Here is a 17,774-nt window from a genome sequence, read left to right on the forward strand (position 1 = left end):
GCGCACGACCCCGAACTTGCTGGTGTGTCTTCCGTGTCCGGAGTTTGGTGTTTGGACTCTGGTGTTTACCGGAATCACCACGAATTATCACTTCAAGACACTTTAAGACAACAAAAAGTGAATACGCCCGACCTGTACATGTGTAGGTGGGTGCGGCTCGTGTTTCTGAAGCAGCTTTCACAGCAGAGGACCGTTTGTTTTTTATCCATAAGTGACATGACAGGAGGGCTAACCCACAGCAGCTAGCTTGTTACTGTTTATCTGGCTAGAAGAGGATCAAAGTTTAACTCGTGAGAAGACCTCTTCTTTAACATATCACCTTCACAGGGACATCCGCCTTTTAAATGACTAAGCTGCACTGGCGTGACATGGGGGTCTTAGTGTTGTCAATTGTCAAATGTCAAATGTCATTTTTTTTTTTATTTGTTGTTGTTCCAGATGTGACGATGGAAAGTCAATGCGGACCAGGCTACAAGAATGTGAATTGTTAGCTCAGGAGGCATCATCCTGCAGACAGAGCTGCCCCGTTAGTACCTCGATCCTTGTGATTGTTAAAGATGTCAGGTGGGAACCTCTTCGGCAAAGTGCGGTCCGCCTTCAGGAGGCAGAGGAACGAATGGGACCTGAGCGACTCGGCGCCCTTTGACTTCTCCGACGAGCTGGTGGAGGATGAGGCGCCCAAGTTCAACAAGCTGAAGGTGGTGGTGTCCGGAGAGATGTCGGACTACTCTGCCGGAGCTCCGTCCAACGGGGTGGCCGTGAACACGGTGCTCGCTGGGGATGATGACGATGACTCCATGCTCGACTCCTCTTCCAGTCTGGGCAGCCCGGGGTTAAACATGGACCCCTGTGACAGCTGCACCAAGAAGAGGGAGAGGATCAAGCACAAGAGGGTGATGAGGAAGCTCATCGTTGCAGCTTTGCTCTATTTTCTTTTCATGACTGGCGAAATCATAGGTAAGCAAGTGCAAAGCGACAAATACTTCATTAAATCTTCCACTAGTCTGTGAGATGTCAGATAATCGTGTCAAACGTTATGAGGCCTCCAAACATTGAGGAAGAATGTAAAAGCCCCAGGCTTGCTCTTCATCTGGGGCATATGTGATTTACCAGAAGAAAAACATCATCAGTGGTTCTCCATCTTGTTTCCCTGGTCTAATAAATGATTTCTGAAAATCTCATTTTAAGGCCTAAATCATCTTCACTGATCATGTGTTTATATGCTTTGCTGGTGGGTTTTTTCAAGCAGCAACCATTTCTTGTAACTAAAATTTAGAAAACCTTGAGCAAAATTGTAATCAGTCAATTAGAATACACAAGGCTGAGGCCAGCAATGATTTTCATTATCAAAACTGAAATAATTATTTGCTATTAATATTCAGGGTTTCTTCTATATGAGTGTGTGGGCTCTTATAACATAGTTACTGTGAAAGTTTTGCTGAAAGTCTGTGACAGTCACCACTATTTAAATGGGATTTCATCCTCTTTAGGCTGCTTATATCATTGAGTTATTTATGTTGATGTGTGTTTCAAATAATCTTTAACTATGGCTACAAAGGGGTGAGTGTTAGTTCATAGTGTATTACCTCGAAACCCAACAACATCCAATACTTTGCTGTAAGTAAATTTCTGTAAGAAGTCACACCCAGCTAAACTTGTTTTTTTTAATCTCTCAATCTGTTTATGCAAATAGCTTAAATACATCTAAGTGTATGTCAGTCTTACAGAATTTTCTTTCTTCTACAGGGGGTTACATGTCAAACAGCTTAGCCATTATGACTGATGCTGTGCACATGCTAGCAGATGTGGTAGGCATTCTGTTTTCCCTGCTGGCCCTCTGGCTCTCCACCAAGCCACCGACCAAGAGATTCACTTTTGGACTGCATCGTCTCGGTATCTCTGATTTCACAAGCTTTTGCCCTTGTTTTCACTTTACCCTTTTCCCAATGACTCCACCTTATGTGAGACATACGCATATTTGTTTTTGATGCAGATGAATCGTGTCCAAAGAAGAAAATATGGTGTCAGCTGTATTCAATGCTGATCAGATAACAGATAATATACTTAATCTGTTATCTGTTGGTACAGATGCAGTGGAACCTGTCTATTACAGTATTTGGTGTTTGGTGAAGATGAGCATTTGTATCTGAGAATACTAACTGTCCTGATTTATTAAACTGTTAGTTTGTGTCCTTCAGTTGCCTCACCCTAGTAAAAAACATAATTTATAACAAATAGATAGATTAAGGTCAGCAAAGACATAAAATCGGAACTGCTGAAGAAAGTTTTGTAAATGTTTAACGTGGTGCAGTGAAACCTCTACAGTGGGGAGTCTTATCACAAGTTTGGGTAGTCAAAGAACAGCACAGATCATTCAGAAACTGAAAAACATTTTTATACGTCTCTTTTTATATGTTGGAAGGTGGCTGGTATACAAAGCATGGCCACTCTTGAATTTCATGTAATTTAATATCTCTACTGGTCAAATGCCAACACATTTAGACTGTTGCATTCTTACAGTTAAACCTGGTCATAGTAGTTATTTGCATATTATTGTGATGTGCAGCTGTGGATTAGCTAATAAGCTTTTAGCGCTGGTGACTAACCCTGTGTAACAGGTCTAAATATTAAATATACATACTTGTGATAATCTCCAGAAACAGTGTTTAGCATTGACACTCCATCCTGTGTGAGGCTAAACAACTTATTAAGAAAGTTATCGTAAATAAAAAAACTATCTGAATCCTTTAATCAAGTGAATTGATTATATTTATGCTATTTTATAAAATCTGCCAGCCAGAGTTCAGTGCACCGTCTTGAAAAGGTGTTTGCCTCACAGCATTTCTTGTTATAAGTGTGTCTTCATCGTACAACTGATTGTGTCTTTCTTGCACAGAGGTGGTATCGGCAGTACTCAGTGTGGTGCTCATTTATATTCTGACGGCCCTGCTACTGTATGAGGCGGTTCAGAGGACGGTACACCAGGAGTTTAACATAGATGGCGATGTCATGCTCATCACTGCAGCAGTGGGGGTGGCTGTCAACCTCATGTAAGTCAAAGGTCATATGCAATTATTTGTTTTGAGAAATGCTTTTTTTTTTTTTTCTTCTGATTTTCAGGTTTCACAGGAAAGGAGATACGCTAAAGAAAAACAAACAAGCAAGTTGTGTTATGCCACTCTTTTGTCTTTGTCCTGCTTCCATAAATTAATATTGTATTGTTGAGGAAATTCAAAAGAATTTGACCTTCTATTACACAATGTTGCAAGGAAGGACCTGTGATGGATGATTTTCTTGCACTGTATCCATAAACCATTGAATCATTTGAAATAGATAACTTGTCCAATACTTTATAAATTTATCAATACAGAGTGTTAAAGAAAAACTATTGTTATACATTTTTTTTACATTTGCACTGTATCTTTGTTGGCGTTTTAAACTCTGAGGCTTTGACAAACAAATGAAGTGTTGCAACACAACAGAGCTGAATGTATATTATTGTGAGTGTGGAGTGTCAGCAAAAATACACAACAGTTCAGTGCAAAGTGCTTTTTAACTGCATTAAAAAGCTTGAGGTTGCAGATGCTGAGTGTAATGTTTGACCAATGTCGGTAGAAGAAAGAATGATTGCGGCTTCTACGTCAGTCGAAACACAAATTCCATGTACTGTAATTGCTTAAATTCCTCCCGCTTTCTCTGTTTTACTGTGTCTTCAGAATGGGTTTCTTATTAAACCAAGGTGGTCACCTACACTCTCACAGCCACGGTCATTCTCATGGCCCTGCGTCTGCCTCAGGTTCACAGTCAGCAGGGTCAGGTCACCAGCAGAGGCCCCATGGCAGCCTGGCTGTCAGAGCAGCCTTCATCCATGCTCTGGGAGATCTCCTCCAGAGCGTCGGGGTGCTCATAGCTGCCTACATTATCCGCTTCAAGGTACCCTTACAATTACAATAAATCTGCCCTTTCTGAATAATTTCTAGAGGATTTTCTAGAAAACTGTGCAGTTTGGTTCTGATTACAGGAAAAAGTTGTGATATAGCTATTTACTTGGATTTCATTATAATTGGAAATCCTCATGAGTTTTATGCCTGTTTGTTGGCATTTTTTTGGTTGAGTAGTTAACCTGCTCTTCCTGAATGCAGACCTCAGTGCTGTGTACCAACTGGTCTTTTTTACTGGTAATTAATATCAAATTATATGGAGAGTTCCAGGAAACTTCTCGGGACATTATTTGGAAATGAAATAGAATTTACCAACACAGTCATATGAGAGTATTTTATTTACCAAAATATTGTCAGAGACCTAATCTGTAACAGATTGAAATGATGATGATTGATGTTGGAAAAATGTTGGTGTCAGTTGATGTGATGTAACCCTGTGTCTTCACAGCCGCAGTTAAAGTTGGCAGACCCCATCTGTACCTATATTTTCTCTGTTCTGGTACTCTTCACTACTTTCCGCATCATGCGAGACACACTATTTATTGTGCTGGAGGGTAAGACTTGGCCCTCATCCTCTCAGATTACATTGTTTAGTACTAAGAGTGTGGAGAGTGAATTCATTCTGTTGTTTGTTTGTTTTTTGTTAATTATTTCATCTTGTCTTCTCAGGCGTTCCAAGGCATCTAGACTCTCATCAAATCAAAGAGGACCTCCTGAAGTTGGAGGATGTCCAATCAGTGGATGAGCTGAACATCTGGGCGCTGACCATGGACAAGACTGCAGCATTAGTGCATCTCCAGCTCAGTCAGTATAAAATCACAATATGTTTTACAGTATTGTAACTGTAGACAACCCAGGACAACCCAAGATATTTGGTGAAATAGTGTAAACTGTTGTATGCAAAGCATGCAGTTGGCTCAGTCAAATTTTTTATGCATTAGTTTTCTGTCTGTGACATGTCTGCGACAAAAAATATTCCTGTTGGCCAAATCCTTTCCACCAATAGGAACGTTTGGCGCAATGACAAAAAGCACTTTTAGTTTTCACTGTTTACATCAAAATGATTTGTTGTAAAAGTACTTTATTAGTGAAATGTAGATTATATGGTATGTAAATACAAAAACTGCATTTTACCTTTATTTATCAGCCAAATGAGCGAATATTAACTTATTTGCACTGCAAATGGGAGAAATTTGCAGTCGTTGTTACAATCCTAACATCCGTCCTTTACATTTGTTGTGTAATGCAGAAACAATTATTGGCTGCTGACCTTGACAATACTGAGAAAAGCAAAGCACATTACTGTTGGGCACACTTGGTTTCATCTACTCTGTATATGCTCCCATTTTCTGTGTCTACAGTGCCCTCTAGTGCCAACAACTGGGAGGACGTCCAAGCGAAGGCCCGCCACTTGTTGCTTCACACCTATGGCCTGACCAGATGCACAGTGCAGGTGCAGACACACAGGCAGAGGCAAGTGCGCAGTTGTGCAAACTGCCAGCAGCCAAGCGCCTAAAAAGAGACTCCTAATTGCACTGACTTTCACTGTGCATTTGATTGATCCAGACAGCTGACATCTTAGTAAAAAAGGGGAACTGGATGGATTTTTGTATCAGTGTCACAGCTCAATGCCATAGCAAGAGCCACAGTTTAGATCGAAATGATCAGACCATGTGAGTGGAAAAAGACTGGTGCCAAAGGACCGTCAGTTGAACCACAGCAAATAGTATTTTTGATTAGAACCTCCAGGGACAGTTTGTACTTATACTTGCAAAGCCTTTGGTCTGGAGGTTGAATGCTTGAGCTGAGCTGATGAAAAAATGATTGACGACAACATTGATTCACCATTTAAGCCTATTCCAGCAGATGACCTTTTTGTATTTTACTGTTTGTTTTGTCACAGCTGATGTTTTGTCATCAGATGTAAATTTAACTTTTTGTTATTATATGCAAGGACAAGATACTAAGAATTTATTATTTCTCTAAGGATGTCACCAAATGAAAAGGTACCTCATGTCATTTGATAATAGCTGTAGTCACAGTGTGTATAAGCTATAATCTTCACCACTGGCAAAAAAACCGTCTTTATCATTGTGACCCTTTAGTAGATTTTCAATGACATCATATGCACTATTAATGTTTAACTTTCATCAGAGAAAATCTGTTGCAATGCAGATTTAAAAAAAAAAAAAAAAAAAAGCAAAACATACAACCTTAGTTATTAATAAAGTCATCTATATTGACTGAATTGACCGACCAACAATTAAAATAGCTTGCGATTTTGACACTGATATGTTATAATAGCACATCTCCTAATTCTTTGTGCAGAGCAAGCAACTGACGACAGAAGTATGCTTGACTTTGAAATATGGTAAATGCAATGATGCTTGAACTGACTTCAATTTGGGTTCAGTCTTAGACTCGATACACTACCTTTTTTTTTGTATCATTTATTGACTATGTAAAAAAGCAGACAAGTTTGTGAAATCTTCAGTATTTCAGAGTTGCAGTGTTGTGAACTGAAATTGGCCAATGAGTATTCATTGTTGTTTCTCCAGTAAGTGTTGAGAGGCTATGGGGGGTATAAAAAAAAAAAAAAAAACCTTTCCTTGTCTCTGATATGGATCAAGGGAAATCAGGAACTGGATCACTGTTTTTGTTTATAATAAAGTATTTAAACTTTTGTTTGTCTTGAGATGGTTTGTTCAGTATTGGTGAATGAAAGCCATGGTGTGGTAGATATGCTGTTTCTACCTCTAGGTGGGGCACTTTTACTAAAACTGAGAAGCTCTCAATCCAAGTGCATATATATCTTTCATATATATCTTTCTAAATTACGTTTACGTACCACTTTGAACCAGCCTTGAACAGGCGCATAAAAACCACATTCTTTAGCTGATTTGTTAATTGATGTAATTATTTATAGTTGGTGAAGTACTGCATGTATTTTCAGGTTTGATGGCAAAAAATAAGAATAAATATCAGGCGAAAAAACAAAACAGTGGATTAGTCTTTTAACATGTCACCATTGAATGGTATATTTTTAACAACTATGTTGGTTTTGAAGGGAAAAGAAAATACTGAAGTAGATTTATATAATGGAACACACATTTTAAAAATTTTAAACCACCAACTGTGTCACATGAAACAATGTTAATATTAAAAATACAAAGCTATCACATGAGTCAACAGGGAGTGTCTCAGTTTCCAAGCAACAGGTGGATTCACATAAAGCACTGAGGCAGAGGGACTGTTTGTCACCACTGTTTGTCTTACAGCGCTAACAGGTTTACAGCAGTTATCTGATTACCCAGCCTCACCATAAAATGTTAAAATGCTGTGTCCACTCCGTCACTAGTGCCTGAGCTTGCAATAGACAGCATTCATGGACAAACGTCACATAAATAAATATATATATATATATATATACACTGGAGATCAAAGTTAGAGAGCAAGCTACAATTTCCTAAATTTTAAGGTCACAGCTTAGTCCTATTTGAAATTATTCAAACAGGAGTAACAGAGAAGTTTAGAAACATATTTCATGTGTTACATATCTTCTAAAGCACAGTCTAAAAAAGAAGCACTGATCAAACAAACCAGTTACTGGCGCTAATCTGGCAACTGGTGATAATTTCCTTAATTATCTGAAAAACCCTGTTTAACTGGCAGCCTAACTTTCCAGTTTGCACTGACTTTGCAAAATGGAGAGTTCCAACGTGACTGAAACCCTTCGGCAGCAGGTTGTCCAGATGAAGGCCAAAGGGAGGAACATCTCAGTTATAGCAAGAGAAGTTGGTCATTCAAAAATCTCTGATTTCTAGAATATTGCATCTTTACAAAATCACAAACTCATTCAAGTCCCCCAAGAAAGCTGATTGTTCACAAAAGACAAATGCAAGAGCGGACAGGATAATGTAGAGAATCTCAATAGGCAATCGGTTCAAAACTGCAGCTCAGTGCAGCACTGAACAGGGCGAACAGGGTGAGGATCTGTCTGGTCATACAGCGTCTCCACATTTAACAGAATTTGCACTGAAAGCCCACTCTGCAGTGACCAAACCTCTCATTAGCAGAAAGAAACAAAAGGGTAGACTAACCTTTGCTGAGGAGCATGTTGTGTGGGCAGAGGAGAAGTGGTCCAAAGTTCACTTAAGTGAGAAAAGCAAGTTTAATTTATTTGGGTCTGATGGGAAACATTATGTTTGTCGTCGGACTGGGGAGAGACGGAGGTGTCTCAAAGTGAGTGAAATCAGTGAAAGGTGGAGGAGGAAGTGGCGTGGTTTGGTTTTGGGGGATGTTTTCTGCAGCAGGAGTTAGGTCTTTACTATAGCTAAATGGCAGAGTGAATGCAAATTTTGATCAGAACCTTCTTCAACAACATGCAGTTCCTCCCCTGCGTTCGTCACCCAATCAGCCAGCAATGTTCATGCAGGACACCGCCCCCTGTCACACAGCAAAACGGGTGAAGAAGTTACTTGAAGCTGAAAACATTGAAATCATGAAATGGCCCAGAGTCCTGATCTAAACCAAATCGAAAACCTCTGGAAAATTCTTGGTGACAAAGTTATGGCTAAGAAACTCACTACAGTGACTGAGCTGTGGAAGAGACAGGAATAAAGAGCGGACCCAAATCACATCAGAGCAGTGTGAGAGACTCGTGATGCCCTGTGGCTGCAGATGTGCTGAAGTCTTTCAAAACAAGGGCCTGCACACTAATAATTGTGGGCTGTTGTGACCTTCAGAAATGTTACTTTCAATAATCTTTCTCCGTGCTACGGTCATTGTTGTTCTCTAATTTTGATCATTGTGTTTTCAGTAAAATAAAGTTTATTTGTTTAAGTGCCTGGGCTATTTTGTTAAACACTGTTCTAGTAGCATGGTGTAGCCACAACAAACATTCTTTTGCATTTTGAGCAATGAAGAGTAGTTGTGAGAAAATCAAGTGTTCATAAATTCTTCTCTAATTTTGTGTGTATTTATTTATTTGACAACACAAAGGCAATTCCATCGCTCACTGTTCATGCTTTGTACCTGCTTTACTTGTAAGTCACGTGGTCTGTGGTATAACAATGTCAGTGACCCAGTCACGTACACAAATTCCAGTGCCATGCGCACAAACGCACAGTGGTTCCTTCCTTATCTATCATAGTTTCCCCAAATAACCTTTCAGTTCCACTTTGCTTCATAGTCTAAAAGAAAAAGCAAAGCTATGAGATCTTATGAGCACATATGTAGTATTCAAGATAAGTAAAATATAGACACACAGCAAGGAAGGAAATGAGCCCTCGCTAATGCGCGCAGACCAGCTAATATGCAAACAGGTGAAACCAAAGAGGTTTTGATGAGAGCAGCTCAGCCAGACCAGGAAATAATACCCATGACTCTCCCTTTGTGCTGTCACGCCTATTGTTTAACTATTAATGTGAAATCCAAACAGATTCATGGTGCAGCCAACATTCCCAGTGCTTAAATATGAGACAGAAGTTAAGAGGATTGTCTCTCACAATGGGAAGGATGAATGTCCACACAGTCGTAAACTAAGATGATGATTGCTTACAAGTAATTACTTTACTGCTGTCCTTGCAACACCTTACCATTTTTTCTGTCTGCAGAAAACATTCATGTTGATTACATTTTGGAACAGGTTCCAACCTGTTCTACCAGGAAAGGAAGACTGGGATATAACAATAGCCACAACATTGCCTACCTACAAGAAGATAAGGAGAGACACACAATAACAGTGCCAACGCCACTGAAAAAAAAGCATGACCAGTGCCTCCAAATGTGGCACACTTCCACGTGGAGGTAGAGAACAGAGCCCTGACCTCTTCCAGAGGAGCACCACCAAGCTGCTGGTTCGGATATATGGATGACACATGGGTCAAAACCAAAAGACAGGAAGTGGAAGGCTCCGCTGAACATGCAACCCAATCAAGTTCACAAGACAGGATGTCCAAAGCAACAATTCAGTGTTGTACAGGATGAAGAGTCTTCACCCTGGAGCATACAGGACACACACCACCACAGAGCAGCACTTACTCCTTCACTCTCAACAAACCTGAAACACAAGCTAAGGGTTTAGTATCAAGCCCTGTCTAACATTTCACAGTCATAAAAAAAAAAAAAGAATCAATAATAAAATGGAATATGAGGATAGATATTTTTAATTAATCCAGAACTACAGACAAAATTGCTCAAAAACCTTATGCTCAAATCAACAAAGTCATTCAAAGCATACCTACATTTTCACAACAGAGCTCTGACTTATCATAACAGGGACAGCACTGGCAGGTCTGACAAAATTAATATTAGCCGTTTTTTTTAAAGGTGCGGGAACAAGTATTGTTGCTGTTGGTGTCGTGGTAAACAGCAACAGCTGAATGAGGAACTATTATTGTTGTTATACTGCTGTCCTCACTACGCAGACACTGAATTAATTAAAATATATACCCTATCTTGCTTTTGCTACAATTATGGCATTGTTTCTTTTGGGCTTTTAACTGGATTTAGTAAACATCTGAAAAATACATAATACCATCACTCTTACTCTTTTCTTATTCTTTGTGGTATATTTATATTAAAAGAGGCAATGCAGCACATCTACCAATTAAGGAGAGACTATAAGCTCAATATCAAAGAGCATACTAAAATATCAGTATAACGACAGGAGCATTATAAATGCTTTCACCTTTAAGAACAAAGAAGAGCTGTGGTTTTACAAGAATAATTGATTGAAACTGTTCAATGCATTATTTACTGTTACATTTTGTGTCTTCGACCATTCGGGCATATGGGTTGGTGCACCAATTTCCCTTTGACATTTGAAGGCAGCTCATAAATAGCTTTCTAGATGTAATAACAGAAAGAAAGAAGCAGCACTTAAGTCAGTTTGCGTCTGGATAGTTCTCTACAGCTGTGGATGGGTGTCCTTGGCTTTGGCAGGGTGAAACCCCACCAGTGGAGCAGAAGCATTTCCGCACACTGAGTGTCAAAGCGTCCTAGTTTGTGCAGAAAGGTTTCTGTTAGACTGATGGGGGGGGGTGCAGGCAGGTAGTCAAGACTTTGGGTCTTTCCAGCAGATTCCTGGCTTTTTTTTTTTTTTTTTTTTTTTTTTTTTTACTTGGTGAGCTGCTTCACCAGCTCCAACTCCTCTACTGGTTTCCACTCCTGGTAGATGGTGAAGAGCTGCAGTAAAATGCCAAAAATAAAAATTAGGCTTCACGTGCCTTGCAAGCATGACAACAATTTAGTTTCCCATTCAGCCACAATGTGTGGCAACATAAACAACATCACTCAGAGCACACTGAAAGGCTGGTACTATCATGATAACATTTCTCTCAGTGACTCAGCAAATTGAAGCTCTCTGGAAGATTCGACTTGTTGAAATTTTATAAACCACCATCCAAGTCATAGAAAATGCAATCTTATTTACAATAGATGTACATATATATATATATATATATATATATATATATATATATATATATATATATATATATATATATATATATATATATATATATAAAATAATGGATAATGGATATTACCTTTTGGGGTTTTGATGGATCTATTCTCTCCCATGGTTCTGGGTTTCTTGTCTTATTCAAACTAAAACCAGAGAGATTGAAGAATGACAACATTAAAAAAATTCTAAGTGCAATCGAATATATTTTTGTTTAAAAGAGTATACTTTTATCAAAATTAAAGACAAAGGTAAAGTGACACTCACATAATATCAGTTTTGGTAAACAAGAAGTAGGTTGCAGCAGAGGTGGCTCCTGTTGCAGCAAAAGCCATGAACCCTATCAGAGGAATTAGCTGGAACACACATTCAGAAGTACATCATAATAATTAAGTGTATTTTAGACTGTGCCGTGGATATTAAATGATCACACACAACACTCACCTCCTTTCGCTTCCTCAACATTTGGAAAAATCCACCCATTTTTTTAATTTCCTGAATACCTAAAAAGAAATATATCATGATTCCACTTAACAATCAAACTTGAAGTGTATTCAGTAAGTAAAATAAGAAAGTGAAGGAGGCAGTTGTGATTGGCAGGTCTCACCTGTTCGTCCAAAGAAATCCTTCACATCTCTTGGCGCAGCATCTTGTGAGCTGGCCTGATGTAGGTCGATTGAAGGGTGGTACGAGGTAATAGGCACGTACGCTTACAGAGCTTCCTACACTGAGATGCGTCAGTGGAGACCAAAATTTCAACAGATTCACTTTGCTGGTGATCATTATATTTTGAGTGCGCAACACCCTCTTGTGGCCATATTTAAAAACTGACTCAGCGAACGGTAGATGATTGGACACAGAGCTTTAACAGGCCATTCATTTCGTGTTACTGACAAAAAAACAAAACAAAAAACACACACACACACACAAAAAGGAAGAAGAAACAACAGAAAAAAATACAAGACAGCAATAATTGAGTTGGAAAGAATTTATTTAAACTTATAATGCAATCTAACAGTGAGGAGGATGTGGGCATGTGGTTTGTCACCTAAGTGGTGTTTGATATGTGCAGATCTGCGTTAGAGTGAGAGAAGGCTTCTTTTTTGTGAGGGTCTGGAGAAAGTAAGTCTGTTTCACAGTAGAGGCCTCCATGTTCTCCTTTTGTAGAGCCAATAGAGCAGCCTGGGAAAAAAATTGCCATGTTTCATCTGCTTGCTTATATCAACATTTACAAGTAGGATACTGTATTTCTAAAGCCTAATGTAATAAAATGAGGCTGTTGGGTGTTGGTTGTAATTTACCTCTTTACAAAGATTCTCCAAGTCAGCTCCAGAGTAAAGCTCTGTCTTTGCTGCCAGCTCGTCCAGACACACATCCACGTCAACAGGCATGGACTTTGTACACACCCTCAGGACAGCAAGTCGAGCCTGGACGCAGAAAATGAAAAAGTTGCAACTTTTCTACCAAAATGTTTTATATATATGTGTGTGAAATATAATTTACCTGCTGGTCAGGTGGCGGGACATAGATGATGTGGTCCAGCCTACCAGGTCTGAGGAGGGCATTGTCTAAGCAGTCAGGTCTGTTTGTTGCAGCTACAACCATCACATCTTTGTTGCATACCTCCTGGTAGTCCAACTGTCAGAGTTTGCATCAATACATATTTACTGAATAGATCTATTCATCATGTGTTTAAGGTGATGAAGGAGAAGTGAGAAACTTTTCTGACCTGGTCCTGTGCATGATTCTCCTCCACTCCCTCTGCCTGGAGGACCTTCTCTGCCCCTCTCCTCTCCAGTGTCTTCAGGCCAACCCCATCCATCTCATTGAGGAGCACAGACAGGAGGCGTGTGTGTACACTGTTGGATGTATGGCTATTTGCCCGCGAGCCAATCAGAGAGTCAATCTCATCAAGGAACAGGATACAGGGAGCACATGCCCGGGCCTGCTGAAACAGCTACATGTGGACAAACACATATATGTATTTATTAAAAAAACAAACAAACAAACAAACAAACAAAAAAAAAAAAACAGACAGGAGGACACAAACACAGCAGCTGTAGATCTTATTACAAGGTTTGAAAAGACCTACCTGTGCTAAAGCCTTCTCTGAGTCTCCAACATATGGAGAGTAGAGGTCAGCACCACTGACAGACAGGAAGGCACAGTGGGAAGAGGTTGATGCAGCCCTGACAAGTGTCGTCTTTGCGCATCCCGGGGGCCCGTAAAGCAGCACACCACGGGGACGACTGAGGCCCAGGCGAAGAAACGCTTCAGGGTATTTCATAGGCCACTCAATACTCTTTGATATTCACACACAAGGTGGGACAGATGGAGGAAAAAGAAAAAGCAATTCAATTCAATGACTTGCATTCATCAGAAACATTTCAGCTTGTTATCAGTAAACATATTCAGATAAAAAGGTCTCATTTTCTTTTCTTTAATCCAAGTGCAGCTACAAATTTACCTGTCTTAGTTTGAGTTTGACCTCTTCCAGACCTCCTATCTGCTCCCAGGACACTGGGGAGAGCTCCGTCCTGCCCAGGCTACTCCGCAGGCATGAGGGACGCACCAATTTCAGGGCCTCCTGGAAGTGTTTCATGCAAACCACCGGTTTTCCTGAACCCTGCAGACAACAATGTCAAAGAAACACAAGAAAAAAAGCTGCACAGATATCGACACTCTGGATCTGGATACAACCCATATGAAAGTAATAATATATTTTGTTTTGATGCTAATAGTATGTTGCTGGATTACCTTTGTGATTTCCTGTACAGCTTGCATGGCAGCCTCCCTGCACAGGGCGCTGAGATCTGCTCCTACATAGCCTGTAGTTCTCTGTGCAAGGTCTGCCATGTCCACACTGGGAGACAAAGGCATCCTCGCGCACAGAACTGACAAGATAGCTCTTCTCTGCAGCAAAGTGGGAGCTCCAATTATTACCTAAAAAAAAAAAACAAAACAAAAATAAAAGATTACAGATTTACATTCAACCTCGTTGATCTATTTATGCATTTGACCTTCTGTACCTCTCTGTCAAATCTTCCAGGCCTGCGCAGCGCTGGATCTAAGCTCTCTGGCCGGTTGGTGGCTCCGACGATAAGGAAGCGATCAGACTGATCCATCCCATCCATCAGTGTGAGAAGCTGAGCGACCAGGCGGTTCTCCGGTGCCGATGAGCCCACCCTTCTCGGACAAAGTGTGTCCAGCTCATCTAAGAAGAGCACACACGGACCTTCTTCAGCTGCACATCGAGCCTGCGCAAACACAGCCCGCAGCATCTCCTCACTCTCACCTGGCCTTGATCCCACCACCTGAAGTTATTAATATCAATGAATTTTAATAATAATACACCCAAGTACACTTCACAGGAGACAAGAGAGTTACTAGCAGAGTGTTGTCGAATTTGTATATTGTTTGCTTAAAGCTGCTCAAGTAGTAGTAACAGGTCTTTGTAACCTATGTCGCATTTTTGGATTTGGAATTTTTTTTTTATATTTTGTGTGTGAGAGTATTTTTCAAAGAAAACAGATTCTGATGAGCAGAATTTAGTCAGATTATAATGATTTACTGTTATGTGATTAAATAAAACAGTGATTTATAATCATATATAAAATTGTATAACAACATGTACGCTTGTGTGTGATATTCTGGTGGTTTCTTTCACTTCATTTAGAGTTATTTAAGTTATTGACATGAAACAACATTCAATAGTATTTTCAGCATTTTGAAGGAAGGGAAGGTTTAAATTTCAATATGTGATTTACAGAAATTATCCATTAATGCTATGGAGAAAATAAAAATAAAAAATACTTTTTTTTACTGGAGTCAATCTCAGCTAATATTGAGTGAGGGTGGGGTCACCCTGGACCGGTCACCAGTCCATCACAGGGACAACACATAGAGACAGACAGAGACCAACAACCACTCACACGCAGAACTACGGACAATTTATGGACTAGTTAACCTAGACATGATGTCTTTGGACGGTGGGAGGAAACAGGCACAAGGCAACATGCAAAGCCTGCAAAGAAAGGCCCCAGGCTGGGAACTGAATCCATGGCCTTCTTATTGTGGGGCAACAGCACCCATAAATACAATCTCCAGAACATAATTACACATAATGTGAATGAAAATATTTAATATAACAATGGACAGATGTTTTTACCTCCGGCCCTCTGACCACCACCAGACTGGCTCCAACTTCCCCCACCACTCTACGAACCAGCAGGGTCTTTCCCACACCTGGAGGTCCCACAAGGAGGACACCTCTGGGACAAGACACACCCAGAGAGCTCAAGGTGCCTGGATAGAGCAGGGGCAGCTGTAGCATTTCTCTCAGAGATGCACTCACCTAAAACACATTAAGAAACAAATGTAGGTGTGACATAGCTGGAACAAAATAAAAATCAATCATGACATTTAAGTAAATACTTGCTGACCTCATCCAGACCTCCCAGTGACACCGTGTGCTGGTCCTCCAGCTGACTCTTGTAATGCTGGACTGTTTGGATACCAACTATCTCTACTGCAGTTTTTGAGGTGATAAATCCAGCACTGGCAGAATCCAGGTTGATGCTTTCAATAACAACGTATCTAATTTCTGTATCAAAATCCTCCAGGTTAACCACATACTTTATGTGGACACGTACACCTTTCAGCATATCTTTCACAAGCTCATGAACAAGACGAGGATTTGTATGTTTCTTAAAATCCACACTCTGGACCACCACAGTTATCTTAACACCTTTCAGTTTGAGGCAGGGTAAAGGTGTGAGCTGGCCAGGGTCCAGGTCTAGGTATGTGGGAGGATGAGTGATCAGTCTGGGGGAGGAACATTTCAGGTCTATCTGCAGAAAACCCTCTGCCAGGTCAGCACGGGGCCAGGCGATGCACAGGCAGTTTCCCCCAGGGAGAGACACCAGCAGAGGGGAACCCAGACTCAGACCCAGTGCGGACATCAAGCCTGGACCCAGCCTGCATCTCTGGGAGCCCCGGTCTGATGGATCCACTGACAGCAGCTTCAGAGACATCATCAATGATGAACAGCTGTCGACCACACTGATGGTAAAATACAAAAAGGCAAGCTGATAAGTTAGTTCTTCAGTAGGTCAACCTTCATTTTCATCATTTTGGTTCATATCTACCAACATCTTTTGGTTTTAAATATACTTTTCTGTTTTTCAAACTATCCTATCCGCACATGTATGGTGTCTTTAAATATTTTGACATCTTATGATAATGATTCTGAGCTGCAACTTTCCTACTGCAGGCTTCTTGGGCAGTAGTTTGTTGTTTCAGTATTAGTCCATGCAGAAAAGAGCTAAGATGTGGCTAAGATTTGATTGACAGTGCAAATTTAGCTTGACAGTTGAGTTGTGTCAGTGTGAGGTGTTGAACAAGATAATCGTGAGGTTAAAAACTGCATTTACTTAAAGTAAATATGCTATCTGAAATTGCACGTTTTGAAACAGAGCTTGGAGAACAACAGTGTTAAATTTTCAATCATCATTATCAAATCTCGACTGTAAGTCCATAATGAATCAACAAATTACCAATCGACCCAAAGGTAGGTAACAGAAAACACACACAGGCACCTATAAAGCTTTTTATCTTCAACAATTGGTTGCAAATATCGTATTGTACAGCAATTCAAGGAAATAAAACTACAATGCAGTCTATTTATGTGAACAATCATTCAACCCGAGGGTTATTGTGCAGTTAAATAAAAATATATCTGTTTGAAAATGACAAAAAAAAATCATAATTCACGCTTTTGACAAATTGTAACTGATCAGTGTGTGTGCAGACAAACAAACAGATGAAGCTGTGCTGTCAGTATGAGGCACTAAGCTAGCAAACAGGCTCCAAGCTACAAGCTAAAGTTTCGTTAGCAGAATATGAGCAGATAAAATGTCACACACCGACTTACCAGATGGAGTCTGTTGTCAGTGATCTGTGGATGAAGTATAATTACGACAGGAGGAGGAGATGACAGTAACAGAGACCCATGTTTACAAAATCCATGTGTCTCTAAAACAAGACGGTGCAGCCAGAGGTGCTGCTGCTTCTTCTTCTTCTTCTTCTTCTTCTGTTTCTTCTTCTTCTTCTTCTTCATTGGTTTCTTATTTGAAGGTACATTGTCACCCCCATCGGGACTGGAGTGTAGGCGAAGAGATGATGAAGGGGAATAAATATATTTTCTTAAAGGTATGCAAAAAATTAGTACATATTTTTCTTACAGCTATGAGTCAAAGAATGTTCATCTCCGTTTTCTTTTGGTTTATTTGGCGCGTTAAGGAGCATTAGCGCCACCTGCCGTGAAGAAAAGGTACGCCCACTTTTTCTTTGTAAACCGGACTCTTTTT

General features: G+C 40.1%; 3 protein-coding genes across 5 annotated transcripts; 1 reads left to right on the plus strand and 2 right to left on the minus strand.

Moving 5' to 3' along the window:
* The first annotated feature begins 5 nt into the window (after positions 1 to 5).
* slc30a4 (solute carrier family 30 member 4) lies at positions 6 to 6,571 on the plus strand. 2 transcript variants are annotated; one of them, XM_029498302.1, is made up of 8 exons: positions 6 to 146; positions 439 to 957; positions 1,747 to 1,893; positions 2,897 to 3,050; positions 3,717 to 3,933; positions 4,390 to 4,495; positions 4,611 to 4,745; positions 5,303 to 6,571. In XM_029498302.1, exons 2-8 carry the CDS (start codon positions 558 to 560, stop codon positions 5,455 to 5,457), a joined length of 1,314 nt encoding a protein of 437 aa, XP_029354162.1. In that variant the 5' UTR covers positions 6 to 146; positions 439 to 557; the 3' UTR covers positions 5,458 to 6,571. The 2 variants fall into 2 exon arrangements, with proteins under 2 accessions (XP_029354162.1, XP_029354163.1); XM_029498303.1 differs by lacking the exon at positions 6 to 146 and adding an exon at positions 161 to 290.
* A 4,461-nt stretch (positions 6,572 to 11,032) lies between these two features.
* Positions 11,033 to 12,154, minus strand: coxfa4l3 (cytochrome c oxidase associated subunit FA4L3). Its single transcript, XM_029498622.1, has 5 exons — positions 12,014 to 12,154; positions 11,851 to 11,909; positions 11,674 to 11,762; positions 11,492 to 11,552; positions 11,033 to 11,129 (listed from the first exon to the last, which is right to left on the minus strand). The coding sequence occupies exons 2-5, from the start codon at positions 11,887 to 11,889 to the stop codon at positions 11,061 to 11,063; spliced, it is 258 nt and encodes an 85-aa protein (XP_029354482.1). The 5' UTR covers positions 11,890 to 11,909; positions 12,014 to 12,154; the 3' UTR covers positions 11,033 to 11,060.
* A 235-nt stretch (positions 12,155 to 12,389) lies between these two features.
* Positions 12,390 to 17,477, minus strand: afg2b (AAA ATPase AFG2B). Of its 2 annotated transcripts, none has more exons than XM_029498460.1 (11): positions 17,339 to 17,477; positions 15,849 to 16,467; positions 15,575 to 15,760; positions 14,436 to 14,720; positions 14,164 to 14,349; positions 13,874 to 14,032; positions 13,499 to 13,708; positions 13,136 to 13,363; positions 12,910 to 13,044; positions 12,708 to 12,833; positions 12,390 to 12,588 (listed from the first exon to the last, which is right to left on the minus strand). In XM_029498460.1, the coding sequence occupies exons 2-11, from the start codon at positions 16,440 to 16,442 to the stop codon at positions 12,451 to 12,453; spliced, it is 2,247 nt and encodes a 748-aa protein (XP_029354320.1). In that variant the 5' UTR covers positions 16,443 to 16,467; positions 17,339 to 17,477; the 3' UTR covers positions 12,390 to 12,450. The 2 variants fall into 2 exon arrangements, with proteins under 2 accessions (XP_029354320.1, XP_029354321.1); XM_029498461.1 differs by having other exon boundaries at positions 17,331 to 17,477.
* Positions 17,478 to 17,774: the final 297 nt, after the last annotated feature.

The sequence above is a fragment of the Echeneis naucrates genome, chromosome 3 (assembly GCF_900963305.1).
Source record: "Echeneis naucrates chromosome 3, fEcheNa1.1, whole genome shotgun sequence".
NCBI classification, from domain to species: domain Eukaryota; kingdom Metazoa; phylum Chordata; class Actinopteri; order Carangiformes; family Echeneidae; genus Echeneis; species Echeneis naucrates.

Coding starts and splice junctions, on each gene's coding strand:
- afg2b (XM_029498460.1), bottom strand. CDS start 16,442: ATGATGTCTCTGAAGCTGCTGTCAGTGGATCCATCAGACCGGGGCTCC. Junction 14,721..15,574: donor TGGTGGTCAGAGGGCCGGAG/GTAAAAACATCT, acceptor TAATAACTTCAG/GTGGTGGGATCAAGGCCAGG. Junction 12,834..12,909: donor TCCCGCCACCTGACCAGCAG/GTAAATTATATT, acceptor TTCTGCGTCCAG/GCTCGACTTGCTGTCCTGAG.
- slc30a4 (XM_029498302.1), top strand. CDS start 558: ATGTCAGGTGGGAACCTCTTCGGCAAAGTGCGGTCCGCCTTCAGGAGG. Junction 958..1,746: donor CATGACTGGCGAAATCATAG/GTAAGCAAGTGC, acceptor TTTCTTCTACAG/GGGGTTACATGTCAAACAGC. Junction 4,746..5,302: donor ATTAGTGCATCTCCAGCTCA/GTCAGTATAAAA, acceptor CTGTGTCTACAG/TGCCCTCTAGTGCCAACAAC.
- coxfa4l3 (XM_029498622.1), bottom strand. CDS start 11,889: ATGGGTGGATTTTTCCAAATGTTGAGGAAGCGAAAGGAG. Junction 11,553..11,673: donor TTTACCAAAACTGATATTAT/GTGAGTGTCACT, acceptor CTCTGGTTTTAG/TTTGAATAAGACAAGAAACC. Junction 11,130..11,491: donor ATCCATCAAAACCCCAAAAG/GTAATATCCATT, acceptor ATTTTACTGCAG/CTCTTCACCATCTACCAGGA.